We start from the raw sequence: 26772 nt of genomic DNA on the forward strand, positions 1-26772 counted from the left end.
CTGAAATCTTTATTCGTTTTTTAAAATGAGCACCAGTAACACATATTAAAGACTAATTGGTTTAGTAGACACGTTAACGTCAGTATTATGTAAGTAGTTTAACTAAGTAGCTCTATCTATGTGTAATGATTTCTTTCTCGCTTTTTTTTTTCGAAATACTATTTCAAATTATCATGGATTTATGTATTCCCAAAACACAAGAATGAAAGGGCAGCTATAGATACACCTACATACACCACTGTCACAAGTAATCAGAGCCCCACAGCTAGACAACAGAAATCCAAATAACACCTGAAGCCAAGTACTTTGTAGGATCCAAAGATCAATCTCTCAAATCTAAAGACACACTACTACTTCTTTCATCATCAAAGAGAAAGCTTTCCTTTAGAAAATAATTTGTGAACATATCTTTAACTCAGAATAGTCTCAATGCTGTTTATTGCTAGTTAATCTCCCAGAAATTACTCATCCTGACGCGTGCCGAGTATTACTTTTTTCTAAAAGTAGTTTCAGTGTAGTTGTGCCTCAGCATCATATCCTAGAAGAAAGCTTGTCATTAATCAGTTCTTTAGCTCTGACATCCTGGGCCTGGGCTCACGACCTGAGCAAGACATGACCATGTACGAGCATCGAGGTTTGTAGGGCACCTCCTCACTCATTCCTCCACTCGGGAATTGATGCAAACTGCAGCTGAGTGCAGGCGGTAGAAGAAAACAGCTGTGTGCTTCAGTGTGGCCTCTGATCTGGATAACAGGGGACCAAGAAGACCCTGTGACATGCCGTGATGTCAAGTCCAAATCTTGACAATAAGTAATGCCAGGATAAGCGCTTGGAAATGCACTTAGATCCCCTGCACTCTTGAGCATATTAGATTGTATCGCCCCAACCAACTGGTCATCTTTTCCTAGTGTAGCTGGTAAAAGGCACAGGGTGTGGGTGGGAAAACAATCTGCACAAAATGAAAATTGAGTTCAAATCAGGAATTAAATGTATTGTTTTTCTTATAAAAATCTCTTGCAAAATTTCAGCAAAGGAAACTACGTGCAATGAAAAAAAAAACAAAACAGATGAAGACTTAGAAACAAAGAAGTGTTACAAAGCAAGGTCATTGAGTAATTTTGCACATTATCTTTTCAGTTATGTAAATCTCAGAATAGACATGCCTAAGTGGAAGAAAAACTGTGACTAATATTTAGGATAGCACACAATTAAATTAAAAGTCTGATGTTTTAAATGACAAAAGACTTTTTCATACAATGCATAACTAGACTATGGAGTTCATGAGTCCAAAAATACCACGCAGTGAGAAACTGCAACTGCACTGTTATATCCACAGATACACCAACGAGCAAAGCATTAAGAAAGGATATTAAAAACCATTCTTTAGAATTTCAGCTAGTTTTAAATATTCAACATCCAACTGAGATCTATGTTGTCCTACCCTTTCCTGCTGCAGATTTCTCTTCTTGAAGTGTCTGAAAACAAGGTACTGGCTATCTGAACCTCTGGTTCAACTACAGTGTGAACCCAAATGGCAAGGCATAATAACTTTAGCAACAATATGAAAGGGTTCTTCTTGCTTTCCAGTTTTTTTTTTTTTTAACGTATCTATCACACAGTGGACTTGTAAGGTGACCAAAAAGCATTACTATTTGAATCTAGAAGGGATCCTATACCCATTTAAAATACTACTTTTGTTTATGTGTGCAAAGCCTAACGCAATGATCTGATAACACTTCCGCAGTGTTATGATGCTCTTGCTCAAAAGAGGACTGCATAATCCTCTGGGCTCCCATGCAGTTAATAAATGCAGAGCCATTACAGATAGTAAATCATTTATTTGCAAGGTATTTTAAAGAAAGTAGTTCTAACAAAGGCAATGAGGCAAACGCTTCCCAGTGAAATGGCACTGTGAAAAGTATTTCAATTCCTTATCCTTTATGTTGCTTCAAAAGGTATCTTCTGAAGTGAAGAACTCTTTGAAATAACCTAAGCGTCAAGAAATTTATTGGTTGCAGCTATGTGAGAAATGGGATAATGTATTAAGTATGGCATCACGTCTTACAACAGCCAAAAACAACAGAATGCCTCGGATCCACCCTGGGGTCTAATCAAGTCCTCACTTCAAGAACTAATCATGTTAGATTCTAATTATTCCACACTGAGAAAAGGCTGGAACAATTGCTAAAGGCTGACAGGCATTCAACCAAGCTGTTTGCGTTACTTCTACATAACTCTAAGTAATATCCTTTTTCTGAAGGCTCCATATTGGAATTTTCTTGATCTCTTCTAAGTACAAAAATACTGGACAATTAAATATACTGGGAAAATATCTTTCTTCAATTATTTTGTTAGAATTTTTATGTTTTATGCTAAATTTCAGTCTTGTAAGTCTATGCCTATTCTCACTTGAACATTGTGTGTACCAGAAGCATGTCACACTTCAAAATACAATGCCATAAAAAGTGACTCTAGCAAGCGTGTAGAGTTACAGACAGGAAAGCACTTTTAGTCAATACCTCTTCAGATATGACCCTTCAAACAGAAAACAAAGGTGCTTTGAAAATGAAATTCTTTTGAACAGCTGCCTAGCAGGACAAAGGCCTCTGGAAGATGGTTTTCTACAATCCTGCTACAGGGAAATGACGTCTGTGCACTGAAGAAGCCTAACAGTTCTCTTACATATGAGGTAAAAAGATAAATTAAAAGGAAAATAAAAGCACCTGGCACAAGCAGTAGCTTTAAAACTATATGCCAAACCTGAAAAAAAACACAGTGACAGCTGATGCAACCCTACCGTACCATACCAGTAATGCCTACCAAAATCTTTTATGAGTTTTGACACAGCTATTCTCTCAATACTTCTTCATACACAAAACATAATTCTAGAAAATGTGATGGTCATTATTTGTTCTAATTATCTTCTATTTGTGTTTAGTTTAAGAGATTGAAAGAGACTGGAAATAGCAGAAAAATCTTCATTACAAGTTGCAGCTGGCATAAATATATCAGAGTGGGGGAAAAAAAGGCAGAAAAAAGAAAACACAAAGAAAACTAAGAGAAGAAAAAGAGAGGAAGAAAAAAAAAAAAAAAGAAAGAAAAATCACAAAGTAATGGAAATATCTGGTAGTTTTAAATATGCATTTCAGATCACCGACTAGACCCATGCACAATACATGTAAGGAATGTTGTAGATTCTCAACCATGACTGCAAGAAACATAAATCAATAATAAAGTCTACTTTTTGTGACCAATCATTTTTTACAGCAAAAATCCATTTTATACCAAAAATGGTGATCAATAGGACAATTTCCACTGATTCCGAAGTGGCCGGTGTGTTCAGGGAGTGGGAGGAGAGGTGTTCTCTTTTCAGCAAAATAACTTTCTAAAACAAAGTTTAAGAGTTTCTTTCTAACCATATTAACACTAGAAACTCTCCTACTCTCCACATTTTTTGGCTACAATTATTAACTGTATTTAACTACTAAGAGCTATCTTTGGGTGGCCCAAAACTTCATTTTTTAATTAGTTTATTATTCATCTATCAAGACTATTCACCCAGTTGCAATCCTCAGTCTATGGGGAAAGTTCTCAGTTAGTTCTCACGTAAAAAGAAAAGGTAAAATATAATTCCAATCACTGTAAGAAAGCATGATTTTAATTACTGAGCTAGTAAGTCTGCATGATAATTGGTTGCTTCTTTAGTTCTTTAATATGGAGCAAATACTAGCACAGTCATAACAAATATGACATAGCATTGAATATCCTTAAATTGCAAAAATTAACCATAACTGAAACTTTGCATGACTGACTGATGAACAGAAGATGTCAAAGGAGCTAAGTAACATCCCAATGAAGAAAAAGTCTTGGACCACCACAGCTTCTGAGAAAGGATCATCCCTTCCAGCTGTGGGCTGGAGCAAGCAGTCATAAGGCTAAGTCTAAGAAAGCGAGCAAATTTTAAAACAAAAAACAACTTAGCAATAGCCTTGGTGCTAAATACAAAAGAATGGAACCCCACAGAATGGGTCTTGTGAAATGAAACTGCTGTAATTTACAATGATGCAGGTTGGCATTCATGCTACATAAGTGTGCCATAAATCCCTGTTTGTGCGCTCCTGCTGATATTCTCTGGCTCTTCCTCATAGTGTACATGTGAATTTAGTAGAAGAGTGACTTCAGATGAAAACTCTGAGTACGCCGTAAGACCTGCAGAAAATGAGATCATAGTCCCATAAATACCAAAGAACAGAAACATTTCTAAATCTACCTTGGAGTCGAAATGCTAAGTCAAGAGCTTAACTTCCACTTTGAGCTCGGTAGGAGAACTTTGGCTGGAACTGTAAAAAAAATAGCTTCAAGCTATGTAATGGAAAGGAAGAACCACAGTCACAGCTACTTCCCTGATCACAGTTTGGATGTTTCTTACACTTTGCTGAGTAATTCTGTGAAGCTGGGAATGGGAAGCTACTAACAGGCACGAGTTTAACCACAAGTGACTGTACAAACACAAAGCAGCTATCAGTGGGAGGGCAAAAGAGAGCAGCAAATAGCAGATGATCAGAGAGCAGGCACTCTCAAACTGATTGCAGTATTCCCTAGACAAAAATGAAACATTCCCACTGTGAATATGCATAAGCTGGAGCAGGCAAAACTTAACATAAGAAATCATATACCGAAAACAGTTTTAGAAGTAAATGATAAATGATAGATGATAGATGATAGATAATAAATGATAGAACCTTTACAACTTCTAGATTTTTCTACAGGAGAACAAGCAAAATAAACCCTGATCTTGGTCTTTTGTACTGCTCCTTTACATGAGTTTCAGCAGTCAGGCAGGTTTTGCTACACAGAAGTTATTAATACAAATGTTTTCACCAAAGCTGCTGTCCAACTTATTTGAGAAGGTGAATGCTGATAAGCTTCAGCTGACCAAACCTCAATCGATACAAATATCGACAAAAAGCACAGCTGACTTCACTGTCCAAGTGAACTTTTCCACCAGGCAAGAGCCAATTGCTGGCTTCCTAATCTATTTTCTTAATCAGTTAAGTTAAATGCTAGTAAGACAGGAGCTAAAGGACAGGTTAACCTACATCTACCTCGGTTGTAGTCTTCTGGATGTAGCAGGAGCTGGTTCTGCTCCAATTGATTGTACCAGGCTGCTCCTCTAGGAGAAGTGTTTAAAAAGTTCCCTACAGGAGGGGAATATTTGCTCAGGGTTCCTCTGAAGAGGAAAACTAAGAGGAATGACACTTTCATTTCTATGCTACAAAGCTGACACTTCTGTTTTCTTATGATTCACATACCACATCGGTGGTCTGGCTGACATTTCGGAAATAGAATACAAAAAGCTTCCAGATTATTATTTTTTTTTCAACCAAATCTCAAGGAGTCAATTTACCTATAGCTTTTTTTGCTTGTGTAATGAGATGATGACTTGTACTGACTTCTCACACCCTGTGAGTAGGAATACACCGAGGAGCAATTTCCCTGGGGCTACTGTAAAGGACAGGGGAAAGATACGTGGAAATGGTCTCTCCAGAATACCAGTATGCAATGGCTAACAATTTTCCAAGGCAGAGTGCTAGAACAATCTTCATTCCTGTGAGAAAAGAGGAACAAAAGATGAGATTGCTGCTCCCAAAGTCATAATATGGACCCTAATTTGCAGCATTAGTGCAGAACTACTGCATATCACACCTTTTTCAGGGGAATCCACCACTGAGACAGAATTTGCTAAGATGAGAGAAATGTAATTAACAGTGGAAGTGTTTGTAAAGGTTGCATTGCAGAACTGCTGAAAGAGAATGAGGGAACAGAGTTTAAGGTCTCACAATGGCCTTATTTTCCCCATGAGGTACATTGTTCGACATGTGAATGGCTCACACATGACCAGAGTGTAACTCCCTGAACTTCACAGGGCAAATAGTTCAAATGCAGTTCTTTGTGTTTCCACCCAGGGGAAATTGTTTCTGCAAGTGCTTTGGTGTGCTGCTCCTGTCTGTTTGCACTCTGCTGCGTGCTTGGCAGTACCACGTGCAAGAAATCAGGTCCCCCTGGCCAGCACCCCACTGGTTTTGCTAGGAAAGTGCACCTGAGTTACTCAACTGCTTATTCTTCACTATCTTCCCAAAGACCCCTCTACACAAGTTTTAAGGGCAGAGAAATGTATCTCATAGTTCACTGTGGAGCCCACTTAAAGAGTAGTTCAACCCACTGCAGCGGTACTACAGCCTCTGCTGGCACAATGCTTCTCATCGCGGTATTTCACGAGAACATGGCACAAAGGCTGGTAGGGAAACAGCGTGCAAACTACTATTCCCTCCTTCATACTTACCCCCAGGGAGAGGACAAAGGTTGATGCAGATGGAAGATGTAGGGTGCAATACAGGGAACCATGGGATTAACTCCAGTGGCTTGCCTGTGACAAGGACATGCCGCAGATGGATAGATCCTAGACATGCTGTAGCAAAGGGTGGATTTCAGCAGAGCTTCTGAGCTTGGGGTGGGCTGCCACTTGATCGTGTCAGCTGGTGAGACCTCAGAACAATATAGAAGTGTCCGTAAGACATGAGAGTTAAAGTGCGGGCACTACTTCCCCTGGGTAAATAAAACAGGGAAGAAGTGGCACGTGGGAATATCTGGATCTTTTATTAAAACAAATGAACAAAAAAGGTAGAATGTGTCATTGCTAATAGGGGTACTCAACAGTTTCTCCTGCTGTCATAGCTGAAGGCTCTGATGATGACAAGTAGCAGCTCTAAATTGTTGAAGTACGGAGCAGATCAGCACTAAAACACATTTTCTCCCCAAAAGACTGCAGCCTGTTGAGTAGCAAAGATTTGCTAGTTGAAGTCCTTTGCAGTCAACCCTCGCACAAAGTATGCAATCTCTGTGCCAGCTGTTAACACGAAAACTGACTTCTTCGAGGTGAAAATATCAGGTATTACATTTACTCATTTAACTTTTTCTGCCAGTATAGAAATTGCTGGACCTAAAAATGCTGTTTGCTCAAAGTGATTACAGAATTACATGCGAAGTAAGTGCAAGTAAGTAAAAAGAAGTCAAAATATACATTTTTTTTCAAATACACAAAGAAAACAAAACACTATTATTTTACCCATCTTTATGAACATCTATGTTTAGGGCTGCATAATATTTCAACAAACAGTGTCTGATGAATATGCAAACGGGTCTACAGGCACCAGCATTAGCGTTGTAAGTAAAAGGTAGTCACATTTTAATTTTATAAATGTTTGTGATGGTAATTGCATATTACAGATAGCGAAGTGAAATTGGAGAGCGACAAGATGTATTTCTTTGTCTGAAAGAGGTCACTGTCACAAATCTGTAGTTAGCAGAATGATTACAAGGAAAGCACGCACGAAATGAAAAGACAGTAGCAGAAAAGCAGATCTGGAAAGAGTTTTAATAAAAAGCAGTCTTGATCTTTTGGATATTCAACTAAGCCAACTAATTAGCTTTGCACAGGCAGGGCAAAAAGGCTGTTTAAGAAGGATGTGCAATAATGACTTCAAGAAAGGCAATATAAAACAAATCTCAGCAGAAAAGAGACAAGAATTCATTTCTCCCCGTGGTGCTTCCCACAGCTCCTGAAAGTGACTGCTGCTGACAGTGAATGAAATAAAAGGGGAGGAGAGAGAACAGAGAGAAAGAGGTGTTAACTTACCAGCCGATGGAGCTTATCGCTCCGCTCCCTTCATGACGCTGGCAACTCCTAAGCCTATAAAACGTGCCTTAGCTCCCAGTCCCCTGCTCCTTCAGCAAAACCAAAAGCAAGAGGTGGCTGTACAGAGGAGGAATGGGACTCTGTTCTACCCAGAGGTAGCTCTCCTGCTTCAGCTAGAGCAGCATCTCTAACAGGCTGGCCAGCACAGCCAAAGCTTTTTCTGACAGCTCTCTCCTCCCCAGCACTTGGCTGTGCTGCCTAACTTCTTGTTTCCTTCCTTTCCTCTTATCTTTGGGGGGGATTTCGGAGGGTCGGGGGAGCGGGAGGTGGGAGAGCCGTTCCCTGAAGACAGGAGAGGAACATCCGAGATGACTTCTGTCCCCACAGCCAACTGGAGCCTGAGCAGCAGGGGGAACAGCAGCCTGGGCGATCCCTGGGGACAGGCGCTGGGCGCCCCAGCTGGAAATGCTTCTGCCCCCGTGGCAGCCAACTTCTCCAACCAGTTTGTGCAGCCCTCCTGGCGCATCGCCCTGTGGTCCCTGGCGTACGGCGCCGTGGTGGCGGTGGCCATTTTTGGGAATCTCATCGTCATCTGGATCATCCTGGCTCACAAGCGCATGCGGACGGTGACCAACTACTTCCTGGTGAACCTGGCCTTCTCCGACGCCTCCATGGCTGCTTTCAACACCCTCATCAACTTCATCTACGCGCTGCACAGCGAGTGGTACTTTGGGGAGGCTTACTGCCGCTTCCACAACTTCTTCCCCATCACAGCTGTCTTCGCCAGCATCTACTCCATGACGGCGATTGCCGTGGACAGGTGAGAAAGGAGAGGGAAAGCACAGGGGTGAGAGATTGGGATCAGATCTGCTGCTGAAATAAAAATTCAAAGGTAACAACTAGTAAGTGACGAGAGGCAGAGTCCTCAATAGTTCATGGGTTGTGCTCTTCTCCTTCTTCAGGATCTCTCCCTAAAACTGTTTTTCTCTCTGTCTTTGGTCTTTCTCCTTCAGCCTTTCATTTGTTTTACTCTCTTGCTTTCCTTTACAATAAATGCTGCCTCTCTTTGACTCCAGCTGCTCTCTGTGTTCCATCTTCGTGTACTAATTCTGTGCCAACAGCCATTGCTCAGGGTTTTGCTTTCCCCACCTGCCAAAAGTCTCTCTCCCCTAGTTGACGCCATCTAATTCATAATGATGAGGAGCTGTAGAGATTGCATGTGAAGGGAGGGAATTTCAAACTTCCCTCCTCTTTGTATTTCTGCATCTGGCAGAGGCATTTGCCTCCTCCTCAGAAATCACTCCGGACTCTGTTTTTAATAGCTCTCCTCTCAGAAAGCTCTGAGCTGCCTGGTTCCTCCTGATTTTAACTAATGAGACCATTTAGGCTGCCATCTGTGCATACCCAGAGGTCTGGTAAGAACATGGATTCAAAGTGCTTGATTTTTTTTTTTTCTGATTACTTGCGGCAAAGCAGCCTTTGAGATTGTGAAAGAAAACAGGATGGGGAAAAAACTTTACCTTTGCGCTCTTGACAGTAATTGAATGAGACAGCTGTGGTCTCCATACGGCAAAGGGGAGATAGAGTTGTCAGATTTCCAACAGAGATGCCTTAATGGACCGTCTTTCTTACATGTTGTGATTCTCTGGTAGGAAATGGTCCTTTCTTTATGATCATTTTCACACGTGCTGTGCTGGAGGGATAACTTCACACATGCTTCAGAAAACCAATGAATTCCTGAATTCTCATTCTGAAAAACAGACTGTTTGTACTTTGCTTTTAGCAATGCAGTGAAATTACTCACGAATCTCCCTTCCACATACCAAAATCATGTTACGGGTCCTGCATGAAGTGACTTGGCACAGCTGCAGAACTTTCAGGTGACGGTAGTCAAGGTTTTGTGAGGTTCAAGCCATCTTCCAAAACTTTATAACCGTCTTGTTTCCAGGTGCAAAGACTGGGAAATATGTTGCACTTTTCTTGGTGCTGTGCACAAATACATAATGATTTCCCATTGGCTGTATTCGTTGCAGATTTTAGGTGGCATTCTCAGCCAGATGCTGAGAATTCCTCTTCTGTAAAGCTGGAAATACTACTGGAAATGAGATTCATAGCAGCTCTTCTACCTCTCTGCTCTTGGGATGGGTGAAAACAGGAGGAGATCAGTGCACTTTCCTCCTGCCAATGATGCTTTGTTCCCAAGTGTTACTTTCCACAAATAAAGGAGAAGGCAGTGTAAAGCCAGTGATACTATCTTTACCCAGGCAAAGGTTTCTTCCAATAATTGCCAATTCAGGTTTAATTTGAGATTCTCATCTAGTTTGGGCTTTTCAGAAAGATTACATTTTTTTAGTTGATGCTGAGGATTTAACTGTTACTGCTGGAGCTGTCAGTGTTTTGGCTGAGCCAGGTTACTAGGATGTTCTGAGTAAGGGCTTTACAGTTTTCTGACACAAATATCCACAGAGATGTAGCATGTACCATCCTGAGAGTTCCCAAATATGCTAGGAAACTGGAAATGAAGAAGTTGTTTTGTGTAATACGGTTCCTTGGGATACAGAAAGATGCTTTTCTGGAGTGAGTGAAGAATAGCTCTGCTCCACACTGACTGTCAGAAGTGCAGTGATCAGATAGCAACACACTGGAATGTTTTCCTTGCTTTATCAGTGCCAAACACTTGATGCTCAGTCGTGAGTTAGTTACTGCAGCTACTTCCTCTGATCCATCTTTCGTCTCAATAAATAAATAAAAGAATCACAACTTTCCCCCCACCACCACAGTTTCAAAGCTCACCTGCCCCCATACAGAGACAACTCCAAACATTCCCTCGGGGGAGCTCAGCGAACGATGCCAGGCTGCTTTTAGGCGAGCTCTCTGTAGTAGTAAGGAGCCTCATTTAAGACAAACTTAAAAGCACTCTGACACTCCTTCCCGATTCACACTGCCATTCCTTTTCCTTTTATACCAAACCACATCTGATGTATTCAGCACCTTTAACCATTTCCTGGCTAGCTCTCTGCAGAGTCAAGAGGAAAAATTGACGGTCGAAATGAAACTTGAAGAATCTCCTTGGATGTACATTCTGCCCTATTCCATGGCACAGATCTGCTGGGGGATATATTTTAAAACATTGATTCCTATTTGCCTTTTGTAAAAGTTCAGCCAATGCTTTGGACAGGAGACTGCTTTAGTTTTGGCCCAGTAAAGTCATCCTTACATGTTTATATTCATTTGAAAAAATAATAATACTACAAATCAGGGTTAAGCTAGCAAGGGAGCTGAAAGAATGGGATCACATCAGGTGATTTAGCAGTACAAAGTGTTAACATCCCAAAATACGGAAAAGTCATGGTTTGCAGCTCATCAAAAAGATTTGCTTTTTTGATCATTTTAGACCATATTAACATTCACAGGGAATGAATGAGTCACTGTGACTTTAGACATTACTGAGAAGAGGTCACAGGCAGCACAATTTTCCTTTCATGCCTGATTCTGTGTATAAGGTTTCTGTAGACGATACTGTCTAAAATGTGTACACCGTGAAATTGCTGGGCTGGCACAGACTTCTGTGGAGTAGGCAGTTCCTACAGTAGGATGTGCTGGGTCTGGTGCTGAGGATGAAAACATCCAAGATTACTATCCTGCCCAATATAAGGCTGCCTGGCCACTGAACACAGACTCAAACGTGTGGGTTTATTCCCATTTCTGACCACCCCTTCTTCGTGGCCTTCTGCTTCTTTTCCAACAGGCTGTTTGCAGTGTACTGCAGAAGTGCCACAGGCAGTTTTAACCAAGGCAGCTCAAGTGTGAGAAGCAGCACAGATTTCACTCTGCACTGCTCCACAGGCAGTCATTTGTTCCTTCTGCTGTCGTTCATGCCCAGAGCTGCACAGTGCCACAGTTACATCACTTCCAGTGGTCACTGTAGTTCCTTTAGCTACCTTTCGGGGACAAACTCTTAAAATACTCCTATAATGAACTGAACAGGGGATAGGCCACCTGGATCCATCCATTGAAGACCCACTGTCCCATTCCTAGTAGCATTCAGCATGCAGAAAGAGTAGTGGTTCATGTATGCTGGTATTTTATGTTCAGACCCAAGACTGTCTTCTCTTTCTAGGACCAGCTCTAAGTATACAGGTCTAGAAAACCTCTGCACATATCTGAGGGCTACAGTGGAGGTTTGGAGATGTAGCAACATAGCATGAAATAGCATACCTTCAGTAGAACAGGAGGTTTTTTCTATGCTTTTTCTTCCCTGTTGTTAGCACATCTACAAAACAACTTCCTCAGGTACTGTTTTCTCAGCAATTCCACTACGATTTCTGTATTTCATTAGGTTTAACTCTTTGTAAAAGCAACTGCTGTGGAATTAAACAAGGTATTCCAACAGTGACAGTGAGTAGTTGCTGATCCTGTTCGCATCTTACTACTTCTTTTCTTCCTAGTGTGTAAACAAACTTTTGAGGAACTATTACTTAGGCATTAGGTATCTTCATAAGCAAAAGTACTTGAAAAGAATAATATATAAATATGCCAACAAATCATAAATAAAATATAAATAGTTATATATAAAAAATTACATTTACAATACATTGAAATCCTGCATTACTGCAAAACACCCTGCAAGGCTCACTGCTGCTCAACACAGGTGAACACAGTAGCATCAAAATGGTGTGGTGGTATCAAGGTTGTAAGTAATTATTCTTTACCAATTATTGGGAAAAGAAAAAAGAGAAAACCATGAATTTGGCCTAATCTTTTGAAAGATCAGTCTGCCAAATGTTACCCATCTATCCTAGCCCTATGCTCTGAAGAAGTCCTAGACCATTTTTCAGGTCTGCTACTTGGGGAGTCAAAGCTCTTACAGTACAATAATGACAAAATAAAGTCCTATGTTAAAGAGAATTCAAATTTTGTGGACTTTTTTTTTTAATCCCGGAACTTCCCTCACATGTTGTGTTCACATAAACTCCAGAGCTGCTGCAATGTGCTGCCTCAGAGAGCCATTAATAATGGCAGTCCCATAATTAACTTCAAATCAGAAGCTAATTGAAGTAAATCACCATTTTTTAAACTTAATGTACCAAAGTCCCATTAAAATTTCAATAATAACTTCATCTTCTTTGGTCCTTCTGATAGAGCAAAACACGCTTTTTCTTGCCCCCCACAGAACTGTGCCTGCAACTATATTTTTAGGAGGAATGAGGCTATTAAAATTAGAACTGAGAGACAGGTACTTTGGCACTCTTATTCCTGGTACCCCAGACTGTTTAAGCAGGACTACACAGCACCATGTGGTTGGCCTGGATAACAGGTTGATATGAGGACATCAAAAAATTACATTTTTTTAAAGTTTGGCAGACTCAAACAAAGAATCAAATCAACAATCAAACAATTTGCAGCAGAAGGAAAATCAGAACCCAAGAGCCATGGGCCCTACTTTCTCTTTCCCAGCACCCCTACACTCATTTTGCTGAACAAGAATCAAACTCAAAATCAAATCAACCTTTCCTAACAAAATATTGGATAATTGTAGAATCTCTGCGCTTCAGAACATGTTTGAGTCTTGTTATTAGAGTCTCTGCTTCCTTTTGGTTGGCCTTCTCGTTTCTTTTTAATAAGCTTCCCTAAGTTCTCACTGTTTCCCCTTTCTACATCAAACATTGCTATAGCAGACGGTTTTGGGCCTTTATTGATTCTTCCAAGATGTTAAAAGTGGGCACACTCTAACCACTATTTGAAAACTAATATTTAAGCCAGATTCTAGGCATTGTTTGAGATCATCTCAAGAGCCTCTTGTCTTCTTTGGGCTTCTCCTTGTAGATACTCCATAAAGCAGTCATTAACGTTGTCTAAGCATTTAGTTTACGTCTACACCAAAGTCACTATTATCTTCTTCTATTATTGTATGACCAGCCCTCACAGCCTTTCTAATTTCCTTTGGCATTTCCCCATTATTACTGTAAATTATCTGAGTGTATAATCCTAAAGTTTATTTTTTCAGTCACATTTGGGGTTTCAAACTGTAAAATTTTATATTGTTTATAAATACTTTTGTTTTATCTGACTTGATTTTAAACTATATTTAAAATGATGTTTCATTCCTCTTATTGAATGCTCTAATCTCCTTTATGAACCTTTACATTACAGTGCTAGGTTCTTCCTATCAATTTCCTAGTGTATCTATCGAATCAATATCCTTATTCAAAACTTGTCATTCTTGTTTTCCACCTTATTTCTTAGACTTCTAATATATCTACAGAGGTACACATATAAACGGGTCGGTTTTCTGTTTTCCAGTAACATTGCTCAATTACTAATGGTTGTCAGTAATTCCTCTATATAGTCATAGAGTCATTAGGCTTCAGCGCAAGTAATGTGATACCAGCTTGTAATAGAAGACAATTGCAAGCTGTAAGCACGTGATTCAGGTTATCAAACAGAACTAGAATTCATCATGTGTACTGATATTTGAGATATCACTCAAATACCACCTAGGCTCTCCAAGCTCTCTAAGTGTATGCTGCCAGAAGGGCTATTGTCACAAAACGGTACCGCAAGCCCTGTAAATGAATCTGTTACTGAAATCCTGAAGTAGGCAGCTGGCAGATGGAAAAACGCACGTTCTTTCCAATAGAATACATTTTGGCATCTGGCTCTGAATGAGTTTCTATTCCTGGGATAAATTGTTCAAGGCCTTCACGTGCCTTAAACATTTCAAAATGGATAAACCTGTCAAACTGCACTTGTGCATCTTTGCTGTAGAATAACATCATCTCAATTGGTAGTTAAATGCCTGTTTTGGCATTGGTAGTTAATGTCACCTGTCTAATGGTAGTTAAGCGTCACCTTAACTAATGGTAGTTAAGTGTCACCTGTCCCATGCGCTCAGAAACACCAAAGAATAGGGAAATGCATATGTGAAATAATGACATTAAACGTGTCCAATAGGCTGGATATGGAGTGAACGGGGCACGCCATCATGTTGTGGTCGGAGGGTAGCAGCATCAGCAAAAGATGCATGCCAAAAACATATATGCTAGTATTTGTATTGGTAACTGAGCTCGTACAGGGGCATGGTACCAAGCTTCTTGTGCTTGGCTCACCACTGCACAGAGGAGGCTGAAGAAATGGCAGGGAGAAAACCCGCACTGCCCAGCCAGCTGCCTTCACCTGCACACAGCTCAGCCCAAACAAACCTGCAGACTGTGGCCTCTCATTCCCCTTCTCTCTGAAAGTCATTCAAAGGAAAGATGTCTCAGAGAATTGATTTCCATGTACAGGGAAGAGAAGAGAGAACTCGCACTGAAAACCAGCTAGAGATGAACATAGGGATGAGAAACAAAGCCCATATGGGTTCCCTTCCAGGTTTCTTGTGCTTTACAAACTATCTTCCCCAGGCAGAACCCCCTTATACCTGAGAACGTTTTCATCCATAAAGATGGATGAAGGGAGTTTCTGTAACCCCACAATGCTGTTTTTTCACATCTGATTGTTATTTAGCTTTACCTGCCTCTGGTATCCTATGACTGTACACAGAATACCATCTGCCTTTCCCCCAAACTAAAGCTTAATACAGCTTTTTGTCCAAACTAATGGAAGACTTTATAGTATTGCATCAGCCTTGGTCGTTAAATATCATGAAGAGAAAAATGCAAATACATGCTTTTAAAATTATTACTAGTGTATTTCTATTTTTACTATTACTACTTTGCCAGTCAAACAATAGAATTCAAATGGGAAATACCTTCCCCATTTTTCATGTTCCCAGAATGTGTATTTTTAGATGAATCGTGATATTTCTGGATTCCAGTATCCAGGATGCCCTCTAAAAATATTAATTCTCAGAACTAGAGAGAAAAAGTTGAACAGGAGAGCTTTAAGGAGTCAAAAATCAAGAGGTGAAACACAAAGGATTCTGTTTTGAAATGTCATTTGTAAGTACACCACATGACTTGGCACCCTGAAATGATTTTCTTGGTTTGACAATTCTCTCTTTCTTTCTTTCTGAGAAAAGAGGTGAAATGGTTTCGGCAGAATATCCTGATCCAATTGCTACAGGATTCAGACTGCCAGAGACAGGAAAAATAAGCCATTTCTTGCTGTGGTATAAGTTCACGATGATCAAGCAAAAATACAGAACCTTTGGGTTTTTTGTCAAAATTATTGTCGGAGTTACATTTTTGGTAACATACTGAGACAGTTTGGGAATAAATATAGGCACATCAGCTTTCTTCTTGTTTTGCATTGAATAAATATTCTATTTAACAAGCTGCTTTCATATAGCGCGGTGAAAAGATGGAGGTTGATAAGCCAATCTCTGCAGCAGCATAATCATATAGAATGGTTTGGGTTGGAAGGAACCTTAAAAATCATCTAATTCCAGCCCCCAAGCAACATTTACAACAGCAACTAACCCCAAGTCTTCCCGTCCAAGGCAGGAAACAACATCTGACAAGTTCAAACCATATGTTCAAATGATAAGTTCATTTTAGACAGTCTCTTAGGCTTAAATACATTTTTAAGTGTCCTTATCCATAGCTTAACAATCTATTGTGGAATATAACCTGCAGCACTTTTCCAAAGATAGTTGAGAGCTTGGTTTTGCTTGGTTTTGTTTTTGTTTGTTTATTTTTCTTGAATATTATTGTTTACATACATGTATTCCTGATTGTTTAGCAAAGAAGAGACAAATTTGTATCATTCACAATATTTGTGTCTGGCCAAAATCAAGTTATTTCAAAACAAATGCAGCCTAGCACCCCATAGCAGGACAAGAACCTAAGTATAACTCACAGCTGGATAACCGAGGTTGGTTGTTTTCTATCGCACTCATCTTTACAGTTTTAACATGGATTAAGTCGAAGTTTTAAAATGAACTATCACTGGCCTCTAAATCAATTTTAGGGATGAGAACAGAAATTTCCTAGGGATACATTTTGCTGACCACATAAAAAGACCCTGATTTTGATGGGATTTCTCCTTTGGTCTTACCTGCAGAAGTCATCCTAATGTAAAACAGAAAGTTTCTCATCACAAAAGGTGTTCACACATAGGCAGATAAATGACTGCTGTAACAGGGCTGTGTGTTTTACTGTTGTGAAGGGTTCTTTTTCATACCTTGCACTGAAATAATTCAATCTTGATTCATAATAAACGACTCATTACCAATCGCTATAGTCAGTTAATGAACCAAGGTGTCAACGATCTTATAATCTGACAGTGTCTGAGCTAACCACAGAGAATGGAATAACCTATCTGTCTCCGTATCTGTCCTGGCTATTCATCCTGGCAAGGAGAAAGAAGAAAGCCATTCAGATGGCAGTGTCAGAAATGTACGCAATAACAGAGCAGGCTGTGGTCTGTGCAGATGGAGCTGTTTTTTTCAAACTTTGCATAGAAATTGGTTCTTCGTAGCCCAGGTGGATTGAACTCAAAGAAAAGGAGAAACAGAAGCCCTCCTGTCAGGAGAAGTCCCTTAGTCCAATTTATGAGACAGACCACAGAAAACTGTTATCCCTTCGTTCAATCTCCTTTAATCTACTCTACCCACCTTACAGAGACATTTTATAGGACTTTCAAGGACCACGTTTTAAATAAGGGACATGGAATCACAGCAATTTCCGTAACTAAGCTTCTTAATTACCAGTTGATTCCAAATGCAATGATAGGAGACAAAGTTTCAGATCAGCTATATTTAGGGAACAACAGCATCTGTGTGTTCATGAAGTGCACTCTGCTATCTGCCATCGACGAGCCACTTATATGCATGCATTATCATTTTCTCTCGGTCTCTTCCTCTGCCAAATCCCCGTTACAATCCCTCCCTTTGACAAATTTCCTGTTGCAATCTGGGGCTGAACTCTCCATTGGAGTTTATAAACACACTGTAAACAGGTGAATCAAATCACTTAGGATGACTAAAGGATTCCAGCTGCATCTCCAGATGGGAATTTGTAGGATCCAGTTTTGAATGCAGCATTTTTTTGTAAGCGTCCAATGTATTTTTGCAACAATTTTCTAAATAATGTGTTAAAAGGGGAAAATGTTCCTGTCTGTATTAACCAATGCATGCAGTCTTAAAACAAGCTAAATTAGGATTATTTTTTACCTTCTACTGTCAGGAACATAATACACAAACTTAGGATGATTTTATAGTACTTAAGCAGCTGTCTCTCAGGTTGTTTGCAAACCGTAGCAAGCACACAGCTACGTGACTATACTGTCATTATGAACAGTAATTTAAAGGGTTTACCAATGTTATTCAAATGAGGATTGTTTTATGGTTTCAGAGAAAACAGATTTTTTTGTTTTTGACAAACCTAAGAAACAAGTACCAAATGGTAAGTTGTGGACTTCAGCCAAACTGAGCAGATCTGAAAGAAACTTGATCTTTCATAACCCTAGCAGATAAGAAAACTGTCTTGAAGGGAGGGAGCACTGCAGCAAGCACATCATCATGCGCCAGCCATTACACCTTGCAGCCTGACTGATTTCTTATCAGGTTCAATGGAAGGGCTCTTGGTGACTTCAGCAGTAATTAGCTAGGAACAAAGAGTAACACCAGTCGAAGCTGAAAGAAGAGTGATGTCAGTGAGATATATTGTGATCACAGAAAAATAATAATAATAATCAAGCAGGCTAGTGATGCTAGTGATTAAAGTGCTACCTAAAAATTCTTTAGAGAATGCACACACACAGCGCAGACATTGAATAATGAGATTCTTGCAAGTGTTGGCTTGAATCTCCACCTGCACATATTTACATTATTAAATTTCTAAATGTGCATAGTCCATTTTATAATTACCTTGCAAGTGTTAGTGTTTATGTTGGATAGGGTAATAATGGTTTTTGCTTATAGTGATAAATGAGCATAATAAGATAATTCTTCTCAGTTGATACGTACTTTAGATTCAGCTCCCCCTCCCCCTTTACTGTGTGGAACAAACTATCTGTGGCATTATTACCAGCTCCTTCTGGAGTAAGAAAGCATCAGAAGTCCAATCCTGAAACTGAAGATCTCAGTGAGAGGCTGAACAACACAAGTCCAATGACTGCAAAGCAAATGGGCACAGCAACTCACTGCATAATATTTGTGTGGCTACAGAATTCTCCTCCTCTACTCAGAGCCTCCTGGAGTTCTTTGTTCAGCTCTGGGGGCCCAGCACAGGAAGGACACGGATGTCTTAGAGCGAGTCCAGAGCAGGGCCATGAAACAGATCAAAGGGCTGGGGCACCTCTCTGGTGAAAGCAGGCTGAGGGAGCTGGGGCTGTTCAGCCTGGAGAAGAGAAGGCTCCAGGGACACCTCCTAATGGCCTTCCAGTACCTAAAGGGGGCCTTCAGGAAAGCTGGAGAGGGACTCTTTGGCAGGGAGTGGAGTAACAGGACAAGGAGTAATGGCTTTAAACTAAAAAAGTGTAGATTTAGATTAGATATTAAGAAGAACTTCTTCTCTATGAGGATGGTGAGGCACTGGCACAGGCTGCCCAGAGAAGCTGTGGATGCCCCATCCCTGGAGGTGTCCAAGGCCAGGCTGGATGGGGCTTTGGGCAATGTGGTCTGGTGGGAGGTGTCCCTGCCCATGGCAGGGGGTTGGAACAGGTCTTTAAGGTCCCTTCCAACCCAAACCTTTCTATGATTCTGTGAAACACCACAGCAAAAATGAACACAACCAAACTCATATGACAAAAGTTGAACACGTGTAACAATTGCAGCTATGAAGCAATATCTCACTATGTTAATTAAGCAGTTTTGTTTCTAAGAAAAGCCACTCGGGGAACATTAGATACTTAATTGTAATTGTTGTTCTACTAGTAAATTAGAATAAAACAGGTTTGTTATCAAAGGTTCAGTAACAGAGAGTTGTCAATACTCTCTGGTCACCTAAGCCTGTCCTACACGAAGGCGTTATTGAAGGTATACTCAAGGCTCCTCCACCTCCTTCCCATTTCATTTTGTTTGCTAGAATGACTGACTGCTACGTTTTTGTAATCCATTTTCTGCAAAAGCTAGGCAGTTAGCTCATCACTCAAACTTCATCAACAAAGACAAGCAGAGTGCTTTTCTTCTGATCCCTGTCCTTTGGCTTATCTCGCCCAGATAGCCAACAGCTAAAATTTCTATTAGCACAGCCGCATGAGTCATTTCACACAAACGAGGCAGCACTTTAAAGGGCAGTCACCAGACAGAGAGGTATAACAACACAATTTTATCTTAGCCAGAGAGAAGTATTGTTGGTACCGACTGGGAATAAGAATAATATATCTAGGAATAAGAATAATTTGAACGTAATAAACATCTGACAATAGTACATGAAATAGTGTCAGTCTGCAATCTGAAGAAAACTAGCAATTGAAAGGAATGACCCCAGGCTGGGAGGATCTGCCTTAAGAGTCCTACAGGCATATGAAAATGATGACTTGTTTATGGGTTACCACCTACTGCAGGCACAGATGATCAAGCGCTTTGGACAGTATAAGGCAACCCACACTCAAACTAGATCAGTTTGAGAGTCGGGATTCATAACTATGTTATCATTACCAGGCTGGGAGGGAGGAGGGTGGAACTAAGGGGTAGAGGGTAACAATCCAACTGATGCGTATTTTCATGAGATCTGCTACTATTTGAGCATTTAGATGTTTCAAGGTATCAGCATAGTAAATGTTATCGGGGACTGAATGCCACAATGATGGCAGATGTTGGATTTATCATGTGTCTGATGGTTAACCATAAACTGAGGGATATTTTTGCTAAACCACATATCTATCCTATAATTACCTATCTCTCAAGTATGAAATTTTCAAAAAGTAGGAATATCTTGACTAATCAACTAATCAAGTTTGTTTGCCATAGCAGGTAAATACAGATGCAAAAGATTACTTGCATATTTTTTTATCCAGAGCATTTCTACTATAAATATTAGTGGCTTGTACCTATAGACTTGGGCAAGTCTAACATGTGTAATGTAACAATGAGGACAAATCACAATCACACCTTCCTTTGTTTTAAATGAGTAACTGTAGTAGATCAGAGCTATCATCCAGAAAAAGGATTGATTCAAATCAATGGAAGCTTCTCCACTGATTTCAATGGACTTCAATTCTAAGCCTTCCTAAAAATCTAGCAAACTGTATGAATTTGGTAGTACATAGACCCAAGCACTCGCCTACTACTGTAAGAAAGGTTTTCATGATCTAAAGCTGAAGGCAAAGATGAGAACATAAAAAGTAAACGTCATGAATGGCTTTGAAAATGTTATGATCTATGAATGGCCAAAGGACAAATATAGACAAGAAAAATAACTAATCACATATAAATGTCACTTTGGAAGAGGATCTTCTGATTCAACCTTACCTACACTCATTACCTGTGAGCATAAATTGATGTTATAACTTCTAAGCCCCACAGCAACACCTAAAGTCTCAACAATAGAAAAAAATATACAAATACAATGAGAAAAAGTGATACTTTTTCACACTCTTCGATACCTTCAGGATACAGTATTGCCATACAATGCTTTTTAATGCGTACATAATTTTCCGTTAAAAAATAAATAAATCTCTGGATCTATCCCACTCCATCTTTATATGAGATAGAAATGTATAGAAAGAGTAGATGAAGAATCACAGTACTACTTACTGCAGTTTCTTTAGAAGGTATAAATGACACAAGGAGAGAAGCAGTACTGAAAAGAGGTGAAAATATTTTATCTACACACGTAGGCAGGAACAGGTGTAGTTTGACTTTCTAATTGCCGTTAAAACCTGAAACAGACAGGGACAATGACAGTAACCAGGCTTGAAGACTGGAGACCTACAGTGAAAGCCAAGACAAAGTCACAAACAAGAGGGCCTTTGGGAAATCCCTGATATATTCCAATAATCTTGTCAAAGATGATCAGATAACTTGACACGTACTACGAAAGACAGTAGAAGTATATGGGCCATAATTATTCCCTGGCAGTGAGTTTGTTTCTTCCTGAATCACTATTAATCTCCGTGACTGATGACAAACTGTTGAAACTAATCCAGGCATTCTCCTAGAATTTCGTAAAACTGTCAGTAGTGAAAAATTCAAGCTGGTTTTCATATTCGTCACAATTCGCTGCCTGCCTCAGGTGTTTTCACACTATATGAAAACAAACAAACAAACACGAGGAAACACAGAAAAGAGTTATTTAAAATTTGTTTCCTTTTGACTTGTCCTAGTTTTTTCCTCAGGAGCTTCTTACAACATCACTATTCTAATTCTGATTTCAGAAGCACAGTGTACAATGTAAATGCTCTCAACGACTGCAGAAGGCAGATCTTCAGTCTCCCAAAGAAGCACTGAATACTTCCATGGAAATACGTTGATTTAAATTGCTGATCTGTTACCTCCTACATTCACTCACAAACAGCTCTGCATTCCAATATTGAATAGAAAGATTTTTCTAATATGCCTGGGGAACCCTCTGGCTCGGGAGCAAAGCATAAATGTAAAAACAATTTATTTGTGGGTTTTTTTTGGAAAGCATTAGTGTGTCAGATTAAAAACCACGTAGTTAGTTATTCGGTATGCTCCTTCAGTATACATATATTTATGTGTATGCAGACAGTATCTCCCTAGTTTTACAGAAGTATAAATGTGATTCTGGTTGATACTTGACAGTATTCTAACCAATAGTGGAAATAAATTGGGAACTGTTTGTATTTAACTAAAACTATTAATAATTTGGCAGGTCATTATTTGGTCATTGATAAATGAAAGGAAATAGAGTGATCAGGGAAGTTGGTTAAAAAGATGTCGATTTAGGGTTGAGTCTAAAAATCAAAGCAGTAGTCATGGAAAGAAAATGTAAAAAGCATGGAGTTTGTGGTACAAAGTATGTAAAATACAAAACCTCTGGGTCTCCTGTGTTCCTTGCACCTATACAGAGATCAAAGGACAGAAAGCAAGATGTGCTTTTCTGTTACTGTCTGTCTTGATGTTTTCCTATTACTCTCTTTTAAGCTTTGAAATTGTAATTATTTAGAGTAATATTTTAATTATTTTACATGTGTTCTTCTAAAATTCTTGATATACATGGATTGCCAATACAATCATAGGGCAGCAAGAAGAATGCTATCCCTCCCTAGAACATGGGAACTGAGAAAGCAAATGAGATGTTCTCATGCTTTATGCATATATTTCTCTTGATGCTCTTATCCCTTCTCCACTACCTGAGGCAAAGCTCGTATGATTCCTTTTTACATCTGTGCATGAACCAGCTGCAGCCTGGGGTTCTTTGGCCAGCAACCTGAAGTCAGTCAATGTCTACTGAACAAAATGCATGAGAACTTACCAGGCTCCTGTAGCTACTCGACAGATGACTAATAATCCTGACAGCCTGGCTGTTAATTTTTAATTAGAGACAAATGCTGTATTATGTAGCAGAGTAAGAGAGGATCCAGATGCCTTGTTGCTTTTCAGTCAGGTAGTTCTGAATCCTGCAGTAGCGGGATTACTAACGCCTTGAGATATTGTTGTTCTACTAGTATACTCATGGTTGGCCAGGTGTCCCACAGCTTTCAGAAATTCAGCGAGCCTTTTGTTTCTTCTGGCATTGCCTGCAAGGTAGCTGAACCACCCAAACAGCACAATGCCATCAGAACTCACGGAAGATAAATATCTCTGCTTTTATCCTTCTCCTGGTCCTAAGTTTTAGGTGATTCTAGATGCATGCAAATCTCTGAGGGTTCCTTATTTTTGCTTTCTTTTACAGGTACATGGCCATTATCGATCCCTTGAAACCCAGGCTCTCTGCAACTGCTACCAAGGTGGTCATTGGGAGCATATGGATTTTGGCTTTCCTATTAGCCTTTCCTCAGTGCCTCTACTCCATAACCAAGGTGATGCCTGGGAGAACTCTTTGCTATGTAGCATGGCCAGGTGGTCCAAAACAGCATTTTACGTAAGCTTTTGTTCCTTTACACTTGTGCATGGTGATGTCTACACTTGCAGTGGATGCTACACAGAATAGCTAACAGCATCAGTCATTGAGAGCAGGCCTTCTGAGCTAGGAAGATGGTGCATTTAAGTGATAAGTGGAAAAAAATTTATTCTCTTCCACGAGCATTTTCCATTCCATGCTGCAATGTTTACTGTCATTGCCTCGCTTAAAATTACTACTTCCATACAGACAGAGTTGGTCAGAAATGGGGAAAGAATTCCCAATTCAAAGCAAGCTCCCAGTTTATCCTAACAGGAAAACAAGCATTTCCAGCCTCTCCTTGTCACAGTCAGATTTTTTTCCTCCGGTTCTTTTTGTGAGAGGTTTGGATCTTCCCACCTTATTCTGTTACGTTATCACAATTACTTATCTCAAACATCAGTTTGAATAAGAAAATTGTAAATCTTGTAATTCACTCCAGTTTCTGAAAGTGTGGAATAACAGCCACTTAAATTGAATATATTCTCTATTTGTCCCTCTGGCAGAATTAGGAATAAGTGGTTATCTAGGCACAGAAACATCATTTGCCCTTTCATGTCCTCATTGGTATTTAAGATGAACTCTGTGTCCAAGGCTGAAAACCTGTGCAACCACACATCATTGAATTTGACCTTTCTTCTTCCTTTGGGCAGGTGAAAGAGGCCCTCATCATATATAATTTGTATCACTGTAGGAGCCATCCACAGGTATTTATCTTTAGGGCAGTAAGGCCACTCTCAGAGACAGCTGGGGATTCTTCACTGATCATTCACTGGAATTTTATGCGAAGATGGCATTTAACATGGACCTAACAGGAGTCAAAAGAAATTACCCTTTTTTACCAATGTTTAAGTCAGCAGAGATGCCGATACCGCACAACAGATACAGCATGTGAAGTACACGTACAGAGGACGCTTATCAGTGTCTTTGTATAAAACTGGTATTTCAGTATTGGTTTTCTTCTTTCATTTATGGTCAAGCCTAGAGCTCAGAACCCTTAGCTTGCCCTTAGGATACTTGACTGTGGAATAAATAAATCAATTCAGCAAGCCATGGACAAAGGTAACTTATTCTGCAGTCAGTAATCATGATTACTATAGAGTCATTCTTAATCTATGCTAGTAGAATCAGAGCTAGAGAACCCAGAAAGCACTTGCATTAAAATGTAACTAAATTTGCAGTGCAATTCAAGACTTTTTCAAAAAGACAGTGAAAGCACCAAGGACTAGCCAATCAATATCAAACATGCTTCGCGTTACAACAGCACTTGACTTTTAGCAGCCCATTCCATCAGCTCTGAAAGCACTTATCAGCCTAATGCTTTTTCATTGCAGGTATCATGTCATTGTGATCGTGCTGGTCTACTGTTTCCCACTGCTTGTCATGGGCATCACTTATTCCATAGTGGGAATTACTCTCTGGGGAGGAGAAATACCAGGCGACACATCCGACAAATATCATGAGCAGCTCAAAGCTAAGAGAAAGGTACTGTTCCCTTAAACCTCACTACGTGAATCTTAATAACATCATCTGCAGTTGTGTTGCAAAGTATTCCAGTGTTTTCTTTCAGAAACAAAGTCATTTGAAATAACAGTCGTAAGAGATCTACTTCAATAAAAAAATTAAGTTTGACAAGTTGTCTTCTACGTTGGCTAGTTGTTCTTTTTCTAACTTCACTGTTCCTCATTAAATAAAAACTTTGGGATTTTAACTTCATACTCCCTATCTAGTGACATGTGAGTGTGTCTGATATTTGGAAACGAAGCCCAAATTCTTAGCCTTTATAGACCTAAAATACTGAGTTCTGAACAATGGATTCGCAAACCATTAGCTCAGATTCTCACCCTACTGAAAAAACAGTGAATCTTACTGTAATTTTCAATACATTAAGGACCATGCAGCTTTGAGATGAGTGCTGATCAGCCTGTTCATATTGAATGTTCTAGGTTTTACATAAATACCTATTGATGAGAAATACACAAAACTTTTTTTCCAGCATTTTTTCTGATAACTTATTTGACTGTAAATATTGCCTAGTCTAACAGGACTGTGGATTACTAATGACCTGATTATTTCCAATTCACATTTCATGATGTTTCAGAGCTATGAAGGCTTCTTTCTTGTATTTTTTTCTTAACTGCACAGGAAAAATATTTTAAAAGCAACAAAATGTAGAGCAAACAATAAGCAAGCCCTTCTGCTTTTTATTTCTAACAATTTTTCATACTACAACACATTTGAATTTTAGGATTTGTAAAAATGTTACCCAAACATGGAGCCTAACTTACCAGTGGTGAGCATATTTTCAAATGCCCACTTTGACTCGTGATAACATGAATATATTTGAACCTGTTGTATATGCCACCACACTGCAGCATTAGCAGAATGCAACTTGCTAGGTCCTGGGACAAGAGGAAATTTTCTGTCAATACTGAGGAACACTGATGTTTCCATTTCTTTCAGGACACTGCCAGGAATATGAAAGTGTTTATTTCCAGATACTATATTTGTTGTTATGACAGAGCATATATCAAAGGAAAGATTAGGATTTTCTCATTCATACTTCTTCATACGCATGAGAGACATCCAAAAGGCTCTATACCAAGTTTCAGTTTTCACAATAATAGGCATGTCTAGACATCTTCACTGTGTGACACCCAGTGCTTCCCATGATACCAGAAGTGTTATTTATTTTGGACTTCATGTAGCTCTTTTAAGAGGGAAAAGTGTTGGCCTCTCCATAGGAAGCGATTATATTATCGCTACTGTTGTGTTGTAATAGTTCAAATATATTTTGGTATGTGAACTGAGAGGAAATGATGAAAAGTCATCATGGGAAACTAACCAGTATGCTTTGAATATATGCCCCAAGGTTAAACTATTAAACTCATTTCCAGAAATACTGAAAGCACGTCACAAGATCAGCATTTTAGTCCTTAACATTATCAATAAAAGTCCAACATTATCATTACAGTTTTTCCCATCCATGTTATCCCTTACCAAAAGTGTATTTTCAAAGTTACAGAATGTCCTTTTCTACAGGACATATGCAGAAATAGTTTTCACTGGTCAATTAACTGTTATTACCAACACTGCCCTTTCACCCATTGAAAAAAAAGGAAG

General features: G+C 39.5%; 1 protein-coding gene across 1 annotated transcript in view; it reads left to right on the forward strand.

The window, feature by feature from the left end:
* Positions 1-8064: 8064 nt before the first annotated feature.
* TACR3 (tachykinin receptor 3) overlaps positions 8065-26772 on the forward strand; it is a gene marked incomplete at both ends in the record, with an annotated part of 32874 nt that continues 14166 nt past the window's right edge. Inside the window, 3 exons of the mRNA XM_084285437.1 lie at positions 8065-8516; positions 23443-23631; positions 24984-25134. Of these exons, the coding sequence (XP_084141563.1) occupies positions 8065-8516; positions 23443-23631; positions 24984-25134 (792 nt within the window). The remainder of the gene's footprint in view (positions 8517-23442; positions 23632-24983; positions 25135-26772) is intronic.

The sequence above is a fragment of the Netta rufina genome (genome assembly GCF_964035555.1).
Source record: "Netta rufina genome assembly, chromosome: 4".
NCBI lineage: Eukaryota > Metazoa > Chordata > Aves > Anseriformes > Anatidae > Netta > Netta rufina.